The 15,935-nt window shown below is 37.9% G+C and overlaps 1 protein-coding gene across 6 annotated transcripts in view; it reads right to left on the bottom strand.

The window, feature by feature from the left end:
• The window catches only part of qki2 (QKI, KH domain containing, RNA binding 2), a 54,265-nt gene extending 40,544 nt beyond the window's left edge, over nt 1-13,721 (bottom strand). For 2 of the 6 annotated variants that reach the window (XR_007894284.1, XM_051667208.1), the window contains exon 1: nt 12,938-13,719. Coding sequence is in view for 4 of the 6 variants with exons in the window: in XM_051667208.1 (XP_051523168.1) it covers nt 12,938-13,079 (142 nt within the window). In the remaining 2 variants the exon portion in view is untranslated. Of the gene's footprint in view, nt 1-12,937 lie in introns of all 6 variants that reach the window. The other 4 variants (XR_007894283.1, XM_051667206.1, XM_051667205.1 and 1 more) reach the window with 3 other exon arrangements.
• Between the last annotated feature and the right edge of the window lie 2,214 nt (nt 13,722-15,935).

Raw genomic sequence — 15,935 nt, 5'->3', positions numbered from 1 at the left:
TGCGACTGGTCAACACTGCAAAACCACACATACACAGACAGTGACCGAGCTTCCTACTGCAGACCATCATTTACAAGTGTGTGTATAAGAGAGAGAGAAACCAAGACGTCTTTGATTACAGTTTGTGTTGTTTACTGTCATCTGAGTCTAGCCGTCCGATACTACAGTATGATACACTCGGTTTGGTATGGCAACTTGCAACGACTACATCACTGAGTCATAAATATCACCTCCATAATACCAGCAAACCTCCTACACTTTAAACATACAAAGATAACCTATTCAGTTACTGTTATTTACTAATGATACACTGTCATGCGTCTGGCTAGAATTATTCTTGCTGACACCTTTAGTATATTTCATGGATGAGGATGAAGTCACCCAAGGGAAGTTTGCACCTAAATCATTATTCCAAATTTGAATTAAATGTTTAGTCTTTTTTCATGCAAGTTTACAGAAAGAACTGGAAATCAAAGCTCTGTGCTGGCAGAAAGACAAGCATGATTAAAAGGAGAGATGTTAGACACATTCCTTGGTCGTTTGGTGAACAAAAGTGTTGTTGCCCGCAAGAGCTGGCAGTCTTCAGACCACCCTGGACACTGGATAGAAACAAAGTGGTTACTCAACCAAACACTACATTACAGTGTGTGCCGTTACATAAGGTTGGAAGAGATGTAGTCTCACACACACCGAGATTCATATAAACAACAGAAAAGTGGAGATACCAAGAGAAAGAGACTGTGTAATTATGTTCTAAATTATTTTACTCACCATTATTTAAAATAAAAATAAAAATAATAATTCCAGGAACTCATGGCTTATTCTCTTCTGGGTTTTAGGATTACAAACAGCCCTATAGTTGGTCAAAATGAAAGAGAGGCCCCTTTAAAGGAACAATTTACATATAGTTTTTACTGGATTTCCATCAAAGTAAAATGTTTTGAAACTGAAAAAAGTAAAGTCAAGCAACTATTGCATCTTAATGATCGATTATTTCTGTCACTTCCTGAGTACTCAAGTTCTTGTGCTCATTCTTAATTTATGATGTCAAAAAATCTATTTAAATGAAATTTCTTCAATGACTAATTGGAACTTGGTACTGATTTATGAGTCTTTTTAATTGTTGATATACCAGTCCACCTTAAAGTGCAGGACAAGCACTGGTGAGTTTGGATCAGAAACAGAGTATTTTAGTCTCACATACACAGACAGTATAGTCGGCCATCTGTGGCAGCATAGGAGAGATGAGAGACGCTGGGAAGAACAGAAAAAACATGGTACAAAAAAAAAAAAAAGCTAAAAAATAAGACAGAAAAGGTTGCTAGAGGAATAAAAGAGCAGACCTCAAACAGGGAACCATCTGGATAACTGTTTACTGCCAGAAAACTGTTCGACTCGTCCTTCGTGTTCACATGGAGAGAGCAGACTCTACAGTTACTGCAATTGTCAGACAGTTAGTGACAGTATCAAAACAAGTGTACATGCAACAAAAATATTCACATTTACTCTACAATATATCTTTAAACTGAATGCTATTTTTCAGCTTCAGGGCAAATTCCTGTGGTGAAGACTATGCCATTTCAACTCCTGTAAGTCAACTTATGACTTAGATGCACCATACATGAAACTTACTATAATTATTTGTCAACTTTCATTAAAAGGGTTAGTTCACACAAATAGGAAAACCCCGTCATCATTTACTCATTCTCATGTTATTTAAAACCTTCCAACTTTCTATCTACAAAACAATTATACATTTACAATAAACAAAAGCAATGTCATTCGCTTAATTATCTATAATAATTATTTATTAAATTATTGTAAAAACGAGATCAAGTATGTGAACATGTTGAAATTTAGGTAGGCTACATATTATTTATTATTATTTATATGCCTGCATTGCAGGGAGTAACTAAATGAGAAAAACACTGTATGCTTGCTCGAGTTGCTTAAATAATAATAACTACATATTTTGGCATACTTTTGATGTTCCGTGCTGATTATACAATACCTCGCTTGGCGAACACTAAATGGGTGTCTTTTTAAAGGCTTTACAATGCATATAGGCAACAGAACCAACTCTTACCAGGTGCTTTTTAATTTGCTGACAAAATTTCCATTTTTATAACTTATGAAATGATTATTTACTGTACACAATACTGTAAAACATATGGTCAAATCATTGTGCAGATCAGAATGTTCACAAGTAGAATACATCACATATTATTTCACTCACATATCAACTTAATATCAAGTAAAAGCCCTGAGAAAAAGATTTTAGAGTTATAAACTGTAAACAGATATCTTGTCATGCTTCTCTTGCAACTTCATGAAACACACGTCAATGCAATGCAGTTACATTTTTTGAAGAGGCGCATGTCAGCCTACGGCGTAGGCTATGCCATAACTGTCGTAGCTACGCGCAGCCTGCGGTGTAGGTTGGACGCAGAAGTACAAATTGGCGTTTAGAATCGAGGTCAACAGGAAAGCAATTGGTTCTTGTGTTTTTTGCAAGCAAATGCTATTTCAGTGAATAATTACATTTCTGTTCATTTCTCACACAAAGCTGGGTTATTCAATGTCAAATCAGTGAAATTCTTGAAACTTTCCTAGCTGAAATTGTGTTAATACTTTTTCTGAAGTACTATAAACATAAATGATGATGAAAGCCAAAATAATCCAGAGGGGGTTAAAAATCTACATTTTCACCAATGATTTTAGAGCAAAACTACAGGTATGGTTAAATTCCATAGATATGTGGCTCCATCCATAAACTATTTTCAATAGTTTAAAATCAAATGTGAGTCACATGAAACTAGAAATGTGCCATTATTTATTCACATAAAAACAATAAATGTCAAAATCTTAATTTTTGAGAGTCCAAACATACACTGACATTTTAGAGCCAGACAGCCCCAGTCTCCTTTCACTTTAATTATATGGAAAAAGAGCATCCAGGACTTTCTTAATAAATCCAGTTTTGTGTAAAACAGAAAAAAGTAAGTCATGAGGGAATGAAATGAGGGTGAGTAAATGACAGAATTTCAATTTTTGGGCGAACTATTCCTTTAAATGAAACTTTTGCACTTTCAATGCTTAGTCTTGACATGTTGACATCTATTCCTTGCAATAACGCCATCCTGATTCTTCCTGATTCTTAAGAATTTGAAGAAAATTTAAAATGTGTACTTTGTGCTGATCACTGCGTCACTCTGATTGTAAGCTCTATGACATCATCTTGATGTGATTGCAATGGTCAGCGGTAACATGCTGTTGTGACTGGATGACACTGATTGCATTTAGGCTGAGAGAGAGATTGTGTTATGCGTCAAGACAACAGGAAGGCAAACTGGCATTTAAGGGTGAGATAAGTATTGTGTATTTACAGATGCAAGCAAAGCAGTCTGGCAAGAGCAGGAGAGATTGATGAGATCAGGACGACTGCACTGACAAACTTGATAAATCAACACTGTTATCTCATCAAAGAGAAACAACTGCGAAGCATCTTCACACACACACACACACACACACACACACACACACACACGTGCGGTTTGACACAGAGGCAAAGATTTGTCCTGAAAATGACATTAGAACTGCCACCCTATGTTTCTAGGCACACATATTTTGATGTGCACCCACGGACAAGTAATGCTGTTTCATTCAGAAAGGCCATTTCTCCTTGGAGCGAGATCTGACTGCTGAAATAAACATGTTTGTTTCCATCTTTGTTTCTGTTATTTCTATTTGAGATGAAAACTAAACTCAAATGTCCTTTATTTAGGGAAATCTCAGCAAGGCCCAGGCGTATTTAAAGCCAAAAGAAATCGATTGAGCAAATTCAGTTAAGACTGAGTCATACTAAGAACACACATCTTTTAAAGGAATGTTCCAGGTTCAATACAAGTTAAGCTCAATCAACAGCATTCTTGGCATAATGTTTATGACCAATAAAATAAAATTGAATCGTCCAATGTTATAGGGCCAGTCCAAAAATTGTAAAATACACATGGTTTCAAAAGTAAAGCCACATGACGTAAACATTATGTGTTAACATAATTTTATTGTAATAAAATCAGGGTTTCCAAGAATTACATCTTCATAATGCAAGTTATATCCAATATTACAACTTTACACAGATAAGGTTAGTAAGAGATTTTGCCACATTAAAATCAAACGAGGGGCAAGCTGAAAACTATTTTTGTGGTAATCAGCATTATGCCACAAATGCAGTGGATTGATCTTAACTTGTGTTAAACATGCAACATTCCTTTAAAGTTAATATGAAATCAAAATGGAAAGTTATTTTAAAGTAAAAAAAAAAAAAAGTTGAATCTTTTATCAAAATGTAATAACTTGCTCCACCTCTGAAAAACCTTTTCAAAACATTTCAGGCGACACCACCAAGACCTCTTATTTAGCAACCCCTCCCTTTTAAACCATCTGTCATATAGAGAAAACTTTTCATGATCCAATATATTCCTGATGGAACACAAAAAACATACATTTTGTTCTCTTTCAAGATCCTTTTTACTATTATGTCATATTCTGAAACTAAAATAGTTTGCGATTCATGTGGTCTTTGACAGATCAGGATCAAAACCAGTCATAACATTAATATTATATGAAAAATTCTGCTGATGTCATAGCACAGACTTTTTCATGCACCTAATTTTATCAAATGTTTATGAGATCCTAAATAAAAGAAAAACAATCCACGTTAGTTTTGCGTAGAGGTTGCACAGCAAGTTCAGCCTTTCCGTTATACCTGTTCCCTACAGAGAAGTATATCAGAAGGATTAATTTTAGTGCATGTTAATTTTGCGACATTCGTCCTGACTGCACTCTCCTTGAGTTTGAGGGAGGCCATCTAGTTTTGCATGCCCTCGACACATACCCTGATCCCCTGGGTCTTTCTGTGTCTCGCTCTGTCAATGTCACAGGATCTGGCTAAGGAGGTAATGGCTTAATGCAGTCAAAATCAAAGAACGTGTATGTCACATGCACTAAGACGAAAAGGTCAATACGTTTCTCAGAGAGTGAGACAAACATATCTTAACATTTGTTAATCACAATGTGCTCAATCACACTAAAAGACACTTCTGTGCACATATACTAAACTATAAAAATGGGAACATATCATACACTTCGACTGTTTTAAATTTAAGATCATTATAACTAAAGGATTCCCACACCTTTTGACCAATTAATTTTTCCTTTCCTTTTATGATTACTGGATAAGTGGTTTTAAAAATCATTTTAAAGATATTGCACTCACAAAGAGTGATTTCTTAGCTAAATATTTTAGAGCAGAGCATAACATAAAAAAAAGTTTTATATGCTTTAGAATTTTCAATTACTTTAAGATTTTATTAATCTTATCTCCATAATGTTCCAGGCCTAGAAATCAAAATTTTTAATTTCACTGATATTTTCAGGTTTTCCTTGACCATAGGAACCCTGTAACTATGCTAGACTGATCTCACTGTGAATTTGACGATATTTGGTCAGAAGTTCTTCAGCTAAAATCGGTCTGTGCTTACCGAAATTCTAATCCCTGCCCCCAGTGGTCAAAGCTGGAAGTGTTGTTGAACATATGTAAATATCCACAGAGTGGTGCCTAAAGCTAGTTGTTTTTAGTTGTTATTGATGTAATACAGACAACAGGAATGCATATTTTACCAAACATACTAAAAATGTCTGATGGGAGATGGTGCTTGTCAGGGTACAAGAACATTCGTTAGCAAAATGTCGACATCCTATGTGATCATGTTGAACTACTACAGACTAACCCCAAGTCTAATAGAAAGCTTTTTGCATTTAAAAAAAAAAAAAAAGACATGATTTGCTTTGTTTATAAATTTTTTTTTTTAAATCGAAGACGTCCCTCGATTTGACACACACACACACACACACACACACACACACACACACACACACACACACACACACACTTGACTTCCCTCAGTGGAACACCCAGCACTTCTAACCATACATGTCCACTGGCACGTGGTGAGTGAAGTGAAGCGAGAGTTTTCAGTTCTTTCCAATGGGAGCCGAGTGCCATGCTCGTAAAGTGGATTCTCATTGGAATGAATTGAAAATGCCCGTTTCGCTCACCACACGCCAGTGGACACGTACAGAAACAGTCATGAACTGATGAAAAATTATATGAAGAATCGTGACCTTTCCTTCACTCCATTGTGTGTGTTTTATTGTCATAGTCATATGATGCATATGGGTCAAAGTGGCATATCTAGATTACTCATGTGACAGCTATGTTTGGAAGGGGTGACCAGAGCTTAACCATGGAGACCGTAATGTGAGGATAATCAGAGGTCAAGACACCAGTGAAAATTCAACATTTCACAACATTTTTGCCTGGAGCAACTTTCACCCCTTTAGGAAATGCATGACACAATGGAGACATGCACTTGGCAAAATACCAACTATTCTGATTCTTTATTTAAAGCTACAGCATGCAATTTCTGCAGCATTAGCGTCACCAAATGGAATAGCCAAAAAAGGTTTTCCGAACCGAACCCTTCCACCATCTTCCATTGGTCAGCCAAACGCATAGTCCCTCCCCAAACTCACACTATTAGTTAAGCTAATGTCACTGTGTTGGTCTGGTCGGGTTGCTCAAACAAAGACAGCAATGTTTTTATAGTGCCACAGAGTCACAGTGATTACACTTTGAGAAAGACGACAAACCAAGGCTAAATATAACAATAAATGTTTCATGCAATAAAAGTTTGTGCAATGCTATTAACACTAGGGCTGAAACGATTAGTCAACATTATCGACAACAAAAAACTGTAGACAAAAATTTTCGTTGTTGAATAGTCGTTTGATCTTAACATTAAAAAAAATAAGATCATATAAAACTCTAATGATTGCACACAAGAGCAGCACTGCAGCTCATGCCTGACTGAGGAGAGGAAGAAAAAACATCTCACAGTCCAGATGCACTCTAAACTTTCCAAATAGCTTCAGGTGATGTAGATCGCAAAGTATGAGGGAATTATAATGCAAAAATACAAAATAAGTAAATAAAGAAGCACTCTTGTTGTGGAATAGGCAGAGCCGGAGCTGACACTCAGCTTAAGCAAAACTTGCGTGTCGAGCGTCTTTAAAGGAAACACCCCGGCATTACATCTTTAATGCAGTTCTATTTAATGCGTTACAGCTTTATTAAAGTTAAAATAATAAGGAAACCGGCATTTCTCTGTGCGGTCAGCGCCTCTTCTATGAGTTGCGCGAAGTGTCCCGATCTAAGGGGGAGAGACTGAAACTGCAGCCGGCTGAGGTACACTCTGTCGTGGTGACGCTCATCCCTCGAGTGCGCGCACTTAATGCAGCTAGATTATAACGTGATGGCAACTTATTGAATCATAATATATGTCACTGTGCATTTCTTATCGTGAAGAAAATTGGCAAAACGCAGCTTTGTGAGAGTTTGTTTTTTTGTGAGTTAAAGATGGATTGAAGTGAACAAAAAGGTGAGAGAGGTAGTCTTCGCCCCATTATACACTGCAAAAAAATACATTTTTTATTTGTTTTTGTTTTGGCTTGTTTTCCAATATAAATATCTAAAACTACAAAAAAGATACTTCACTTGAGAAGCAGCATATAAGATGTTTAGACTTGCTTTTAGAGAATAGATCTTGAATATAAGTGTATTTTGTCTTTACTGCACTCGCAGAAGTATAACCAAGTGAAAAAATACACTTATATACAAAATACACTTATATTTAAGATACATTCTCTTAAAGCAAGTCTAAATATCTTTATATAATATCTTTATAATTCAGTGAATGTCATTTAGAGGTATTTTTAAAAGATGATTTTGTCCTCTTTATTGTTAGCAAGCACGTTTACTACAACCTTTTAAGTCGGGGCACAAGCTGAATAGTCGGTTTAGAGCTAATGATTAATCGTTGCAATAATCAGCCGAATAGTCGAATAATCGTTTTAATAATCGTTAGTTAGTCGATTATCAAAATAATCGTTAGTTGCAGCCCTAGTTAACACAGGCCCAATATCATTATTCCCAAGTACTTATTTATGGCAACTGAAGTGTTTAGCTGAATGCAAAATGATTACAGAATAGTAACAGTGAAAAGAACAGGAAGGCAGATTTTGTGTCAATTTAATCTTTAAGTAGGCCCCCCTTGGGGGTTTGTAGTTCCTTTTTTATATCTAAATCAGATAAGAAAAAGCCAGTGTTTTCAAAGAGAGATTTAACACTGCTTCTGGATCTTTTCCCAGATATTTTTTCCACAATGGCTTAATTACTCAAATAATTAAATTAGCTGCATACCAGAAACTCTGCTCCTTAGAGGGAACACATAGAGAAGTGTAGAAAACACTCTCCACATTGAATACACACTTTGAAGCTTCACAATAGCTAGACCAATAATGTTTAACAACTCAGATTTTTAAATATCAATTTTCAAATATAATGTGCAATGGCTTGTGTTCTGAACAACACTAGAGAATCTGGAACATTATAAATACAACACATGCTTAAGAGCATGCGTTATGAATGGAACTGAAATCATTTCAATTTCGACATGTATTGTGAAATTTAACTAAATGGAATTGCAAAAACAATGACTGTTTTCAAACAGGTTTCCCAAACACTCCCCAGTCTTCCATTGGTTGGACAAACAGACAGACCCACCCCAAACTTACACCATTGGTTGAGCCAATGTTGCTGTGTCGCTCTGGTTGGGATGCTCCAACAAAGAGAGCAATGTTTTGATTGCGCCACAGTGTTTACGTTGTTTGATTTATGTTGGAATCAACCTACAATTGGCTTACAACGAGTCCACATTACATAGTATTCACATTAAGCTGAAATAGAAAAAACATTTTTTAACAACAAATGTTTAACAAACTACAGATTTACGTTAATGAGGAAGATTCATTGTGAGGAACCAGACAAAAAATAATGCATGGATAAACCTATATCAACTATAAGCATGTTTTTGAGTTGTAAAATAGAATGTAAACACTTTAGAAAACTGCAGACCCAAACAACATAATTCATGGTACAAAAAAATGGCCTACAAATGCTCATTCAAAATACCAAGCTCATATTGCAGTACCCTCTAAATAATAACCTGACAGAACTGGGATCCTCATATTAAAAAAAAATATTTAAAAAAAAAACTGTGAGCCAATAAAGTTATACAAAATGCAGTGGGTAATTTTGAATCATCTGTGATAGTGAGAAGATAGCTAGATTAAAGGAGATCAAAGAAAGATAAATATTGTAGTTCCACCTACTTTTCTGCTGATCAACATTTTAGCCTTTGCTCATTGCAGTTTGCTCGACTGAAGAGAACAGGCAAGGCTAAATTAGCTCCAAACAGAGGAACTGAAAAACCCATGCTTAGTGAAGTTATTTCTGACACACATACTTCAGCATGCCACAAGCGAGTGAGATCTGATGAAAAGAGATTCAGCGTACCAAGGTACTAAACAGACTGAATTCACTCTAAAACAGGAATGGCAAAATACTGGGGATATAAATCTACCAGATCACCCTTCTTTCCGTGAAAGTATTGCAGTGATAACCATTATATTACACTGGATTATCAGCAATAAACAGAGAATGAAACAAGCCAGGGCCAAGTGCTATGATTAGAGTAAGAGAGAAAGGGAGAAGTATTTCTGTTTTCAGGCACTCAGCTTCCCCTGCATTCTCTGTGCAAACCACGTGTTCTACAGTATTCAGACGTGCTGTCATAGAAATGTCAACACTGAGCAAACTCAAACTTGTACTTTCTTTACAAAACCTATTTCCCAATACCATGTAGGTCAGGAGTGTAAAGCCAGATGACTTGCTATTGTAGTATACATGTGTTAAAAATAGACCTGCCGCTAACTAATTGAAAGCCCCATTTACTTGTCTGTAACCACATGCATGGATATAATAAAACAAAGATGCGTGGAAAAGCGTGTCAGAACTGTCTGCATTCCGAGGGAGTTTAATTCATTCGTTCATGATAGATTGATCGTCTTAATGATTTTTATTGATAGATTGATCATCTTGTTAATGATTAAATGCTCGGAACTCTGCTGCATGTTTTATAAAACACTCTACAATGCAGAATGAACATTTTTAGAGACAAGATAACGGATTCCTTGTCAATACTGTAATGATATCTTAATTTTACCGGTATTATCCGTGATTATATTTTCAAAAGCTATGGCCAGACGAGCAGTCCTCCAATAACGTTACAGCGACAAACAGTAGGAACGCCCACTAGCTACACAAATCGCAGAGTCTAACGACACCAAGCTACAAAGTTGCTGGCGGTGTGAAAGGGGCTTAACAAGTAGGCTGGTCTCAACTGCTGCTAGCAGCTCTCCAAAACTGCCTGAATATTATGGCTTATATTGATGCTTTCTGGCTGGATAAAAAATGTGCTGATTTTATAAGTTCACTCGAAGATATCTCAGTCCTTTTGGATTTGATTAGATGCATTGAGTCTACACATTCAGGTATTCAGTTCTGTGATGAATTTAAGCAAACTAAAAACTGCCTGTTTTTCTAATAAGTAAAAGAATACAGCACCTTCGTGGCACTTTGGATCTATTTAGCTTACAGTTTGACAGAGCCTTCCTAACACTTGCCTTGAATTGCTATTGCAGATTGCTAATGCATTTGACGCTATCTAGCAACAAGCTGCAAGGCTCAATTGAGTTATCTGAACAGATAAAATTTAAGTTAGGTTAAAGGTAAAGTATGTAATTTCTGCACTACTAGTGGCACCAAACGGAATTACAAAAATGAAGTATGTTTCAAAACAACCTTCGTCAACACCCTTTGACTCATCATGCCCTTTTGCACTCTGATTCCCTATGAACAAATATACCATACTAAAAAAAGGTGATAAACATTTAACATCGCAATGAACGAAACCACAACAACATATACACACCGGACAGAAAGAGTGACAGCAGAATCAGGTCGTCCGATAATATCGCTGGATTGAACGCCATCTGGGTGTGTGGGGGATCCAGCACATGAGGTAGGATTGTTCTTCTGGTAACTATGAAGCATAACGAGAGCACCATTTCTGACCACTTTGGCGCCCTAGGCGAGATCGCTGTTGTTGACGGTGGGTAGGCGCCGGCGTATTCACGATTTGTGCTGCAATCTTGTTATTGGCACTCCCGTTTGCCAGAGCGATCTCATCATTGGTGGTGGTGTGTGTGTCTTCCACCTTGTAAATGCGATGCCAATGTTCACTCTGGTTTTACTTCGTTCTCTGTCTCTGTGTCTTTTAGCAAGTCTTCGAATTTTGGCGAAGCTAAATTTATTTTCCTGTGTACACGTCTTCCATGGATGTTCATATTCCCCCTGCTGAACAAGTAGCCACGCCCCAAACTATAGGTTGAGCAAGAAAGGGATGGGTCCAACTGAGCAGGCCGCTCAAAACATAAACATCAATGTTGTGATAGTGCCTGGGAGGACCATTGTTTATACTTTTGGGGGAGGTAAACCTATGAATGGCTTACTTATAGTTGTCAATAAACAATAAACTGGGATAGTAGAACTTATTTTGACATAAAAAAAAAGTTACATACTTCACCTTTAAAGGAATGTTCCGGGTTCAATACAAGTTAAGCTTAATCTAAAGCATTTGTGGCATAATATTGATTACTACAAAAATGTATTTCAACTCATCCTTCCTTTTCTTTAAAAAAAATAAAAAAATTAAAAAAAGCAAAAATCGAGGTTACAGTGAGGCACTTTCAATGGAAGTGAATGGAGGCCAAATTTTTTTTTACGTTAAAATACTCACTTTTTCAAAAGTATAACCACAAGACATAAAGGATATGTGTGTAAACATGACTTTAGTGTGATAAAATCACTTGCAAACCTTTTCTGTGTAAAGTTATAGCAAATTTTACAACTTCGCTACCATGACGATGTAATGTCAACAAACCCTAAAACTCAAAAATGACTGTAAAAATGACAATTTAAAAAAGTACAGCTCAAATAATACACAAGTTTTAACATTAGAATTAATGCAAGTGCTTTTAGAAAATTATAAGCTTCGCATTTCTCTGTTTAAACCCTCCAAATATTGGCCACGCTCACTTTCATTGTTAGTGCCTCACTGTGACCTCGATTTTTGCTTTTTTTTTAAAGGAGGAGGAGGAATGAGTTGAAATTAATTTTTGTGGTAATCAACGTTATGCCACAAATGCTGTCGATCTAGCTTAACTTGTATTGAACCCGGAACATTCCTTTAACTCAATTAATTTAGGTACATTTTAATTTTATATCAAATAAACGTATTTTCATTGTGTGGAATCAATGTCCACAATTATTGGGGGGTCAAATGAATGCAACTGTTATGAAAATAATGTCACTATGTACAAAATCTTAACATTTCTAAATTCATCCCCCCACTTTTTGTACTTTTCAAAAGACCCAAGCCTTTCAAAGTGAAAGCGTGCCCTCACTTTCTACACGCCTGCATTTGCAGATGATTAGATACAGTGTTTATGTGCAGTATGAGGCAGTATCTAGATTTAGGGGTGATGTGAGGGCTCCACACCTCTCAGATGTACTGGACAGCGACCCCTGGCGATAGCAACACCCGGCCGCAGACGTTTCTGGGCATCAACAACGCCCTCACATGCGTGACCCGGGCAGGGTCGCCGACTGATACATTATAGAAAGGAATAACTGACTTCTATCATGATAAACAAAAGCATTCAAGTTTTATTTATAACGCACTCAAAGTCGAAAAGATAAATATGACTACGCTGTCATAATTAAAAAAATAAATAAATAAAAAAAAAAAAACTGTGAGCATCCAGACTATTTTGTGACTATTTGATGAATTCAACAAAAACATTCATGCGTCCTCTTCAAAGTCAAACAAATAAAACTCAAACTTCCTCTCACCTTCATCTAGCAGTCTTTCGAGGTGGTTGAAGATACCGCAGAAGTTTGGGAGGCTGCTCATCAGCTTCTTGTCGTTCATGAGCTGCATCAGATAGTCAGGAGTCGGTTTGGGCTTCTCCTTCGTTTCCATTTCCCCAACCATGTTTGAACTATTGCCTAAAAACCTCGGAAATGTGTCGGGCTGAGGGAAATAAACGACAGACCCCCACGGAAAAAAGGGCGACAGAGGGGTGTAATCTGTGTTACCCGTTTTATTCCAGTATCCAAACTCCTGCCCCGCAATCGTTACTTTTTCAAACGCAATATTGAAAATTTGTATAACCGACAATTGTCGGTTGACAGTTTTTAAATACAAAACTGATGACGCAATAAAGGAAAAGAATCTGCGAGCGAGTTCTTATTAGTTTGTACTATGTTTGCCGTCAAATAACTCCGAAAACTCCCGCATACCCGCTGAGATTTGTGCGTCTCTCTCTCTCTCTCTCTCTTCTGTCCTCGGAGAACGTTTTTTTTATCCGGGCTGTTCAGAGCAGCTTCTGTCCAGCACTTTTCACCGAGCCGTCGATGCCTTTTGGGAGCACTTGAATAACGGGCAACGTTCACTATCTCTCGTGCTATGGAAACTCCTTTAGATATTTCTGTGTTCAGTCAGTGGTGTTCTCTCTCCCAAAGCTGGCTGTCACATGATCATGATCAACCCCTACACTGCTCAACATTGCCATCATGCGAAGTCGCCAATGGGAGGAGAAACTTCTGTCTTTCTCTCTCCCTCACTCACACACACGCACGCACAAACTTGTACACAAACAGGCTACTTTTGAGACATCTTTTGTTCTTAAAGGAGCAATATGTAATATATTTACTGTACTAAAGCATAAAATTATCATAATATGTTATCAGAGATTTAGGAAACATGCTAAGTTGAAATACTGGCTTCTCCAAAAACAATGCTAAAGCCAGTATATTCTCCATTGAAATGACCATTCCAGGCTGGAATTTCTTTTTGAGTTTTGGCTTGTGTAATCCCGCCCATTGCCCATTCCCCAATAGTATTTCGACATGCCAGGTTGCCAGTTAGCGGGCAAACACAGCACGCTGCAGCCATGGAAGCCAGCAATACATCTAGCTAATATTGACAGAGTTATTAAAAATCCACATGAGCTGGTTTATAACTTGTGTAATGGTAGCGACTGACGCTAGAGGCTGTAGCCTTTAGCCTCCTTGTTGGCGTGCCCGCCTTCCATGGCAGAGAAACTGATTCAAATCCCATTCTGAGCGGGTCAAGTAGGACCGGTTACAGTGGTGCCGTGACCCGGATGGTAGTGAGGTTTAGGGGGGTGAGTGTAAAGGTAGCCAGCTGGTATGTAGCTGTGCAGTATGCAAAATCTCACTCCCCTGTCCTCAAGAGGCGCACTAGCGACTGATGCTGTAGCCTTTAGCCTCCTTGTTAGCACGCCCACCTCCCATGCCGGAGATACCGGTTTGAATCTCATTCAGAGTGGGTCGAATAGGACTGGTTACAGTGGTGCTGTGACCTGGATGGGAGTGAGGTTTAGGGGGGTGAGTGTAATGGTAGCCAGCTGGTAGGTAGCAGTATGTAAAACCTCACTCCCCTGGCCTCAAGAGGCACATTAGTGACTAACGTTAGAGGCTTTAGCCTCATTGTTAGCATGCCTGCCTCCCACACCAGAGACACTGGTTCAAATCCCCTTTGGAGCAGGTTGAGTAGGACCCAGTTACATTTGCAAACAATAAAAACATTGCAAATGAATACATTAGCTGATCAGCTTACAGTGTCAACTGCCATTGTCAGTTTGCTTGTTCCTGTTGCATGTCCTCAACCTGGCAACCCACATGAGCTTTGTCAGGTGAGGAGACAACTCTCTCCAATATTTTTAACTTGGACTGCAGCACCCATTTTAAACTCTTGATGCCAATGTTACATATTGCTCCTTTAAAGAATGAAGTTTATTAAGACTACTACAGACCCTAAAAGGTTTTTTTTAGGTGTGACCACAAACCGGTGCTGTGTCTGAAACCAGGAAAATTCTGCCTTTGGAGGCTGTATACAGAGACAGGATGAAAATAAATTGCTTTTCAAACTGTTCGGAGACCAGTTCCTTAAGAGTTCCATTCATTCAAAACAGCTGTCAGTTATGTTGGGTTATGAATTGAGCGCTGACACATTTCACAATGCAACGACGCATGAAATCGAGCTTGTGTAGAGTATGTTTGGGCCTTATCAGCGTGGACATTCAGTAGATAAAATTAACCACTACATGGTCGTTAAATGATATCTAGCTAACATATCTGTAAACTTATACTGATGATTTTATCTCTGTTAACATAAATATATTGACATTTTAAAATTGCATACATTTTCATGATATGTTACCACAGGGACTAAAAATGAAATGTTTTTCATTTCGGTTCATTCTCATCTGAAACTGTATTTTTTCGTTCAGGTTCCGGCATTCCGTAGCATCCTTTCCAATTGGTAACCGCCTGGTTAGAATGAAACAAAAGAATAGTTATTAATGTTCTTTGTTTTTTTTATTTTCTCCCCTTTTTCTCCCCAATCTGGCATGCCCAATTCCCAATGCACTCTAGGTCCTCATGGTGGGGTAGTGACTCACCTCAATCTGGGTAGCGGAGGACGAATCTCAGCTGCCTCTGCCTCTGTCTGAGACAGTCAATCTGCGCATTTTATTACGTGGCTTGTTGAGCATGTTACCACGGAGATCTAGCGCATGTGGAGGCTTCATGCTATTCTCCGCGTCATCCATGCACAACTCACCACGTGCCCCACCGAGAGCAAGAACCACATTATAGCGACCATGAGGAGGTTAACCCAACGTGACTGTACCCACCCTAGCAACCTGGCCAATTGGTTGCTTAAGAAGCCTGACTGGATTCACTCAGCAGGCCCTGGATCCGAACTTGCGACTGCAGGTGTGGTAGTCAGCGTCTTTACTTGCTGAGCTACCCAGGCCCCAAT

This window comes from Myxocyprinus asiaticus, chromosome 32 (assembly GCF_019703515.2).
Source record: "Myxocyprinus asiaticus isolate MX2 ecotype Aquarium Trade chromosome 32, UBuf_Myxa_2, whole genome shotgun sequence".
Taxonomy (NCBI): Eukaryota; Metazoa; Chordata; class Actinopteri; order Cypriniformes; family Catostomidae; genus Myxocyprinus; species Myxocyprinus asiaticus.
Note: the sequence above shows the minus strand (reverse complement) of the source record. Positions and strands in the feature narration are given on the sequence as shown.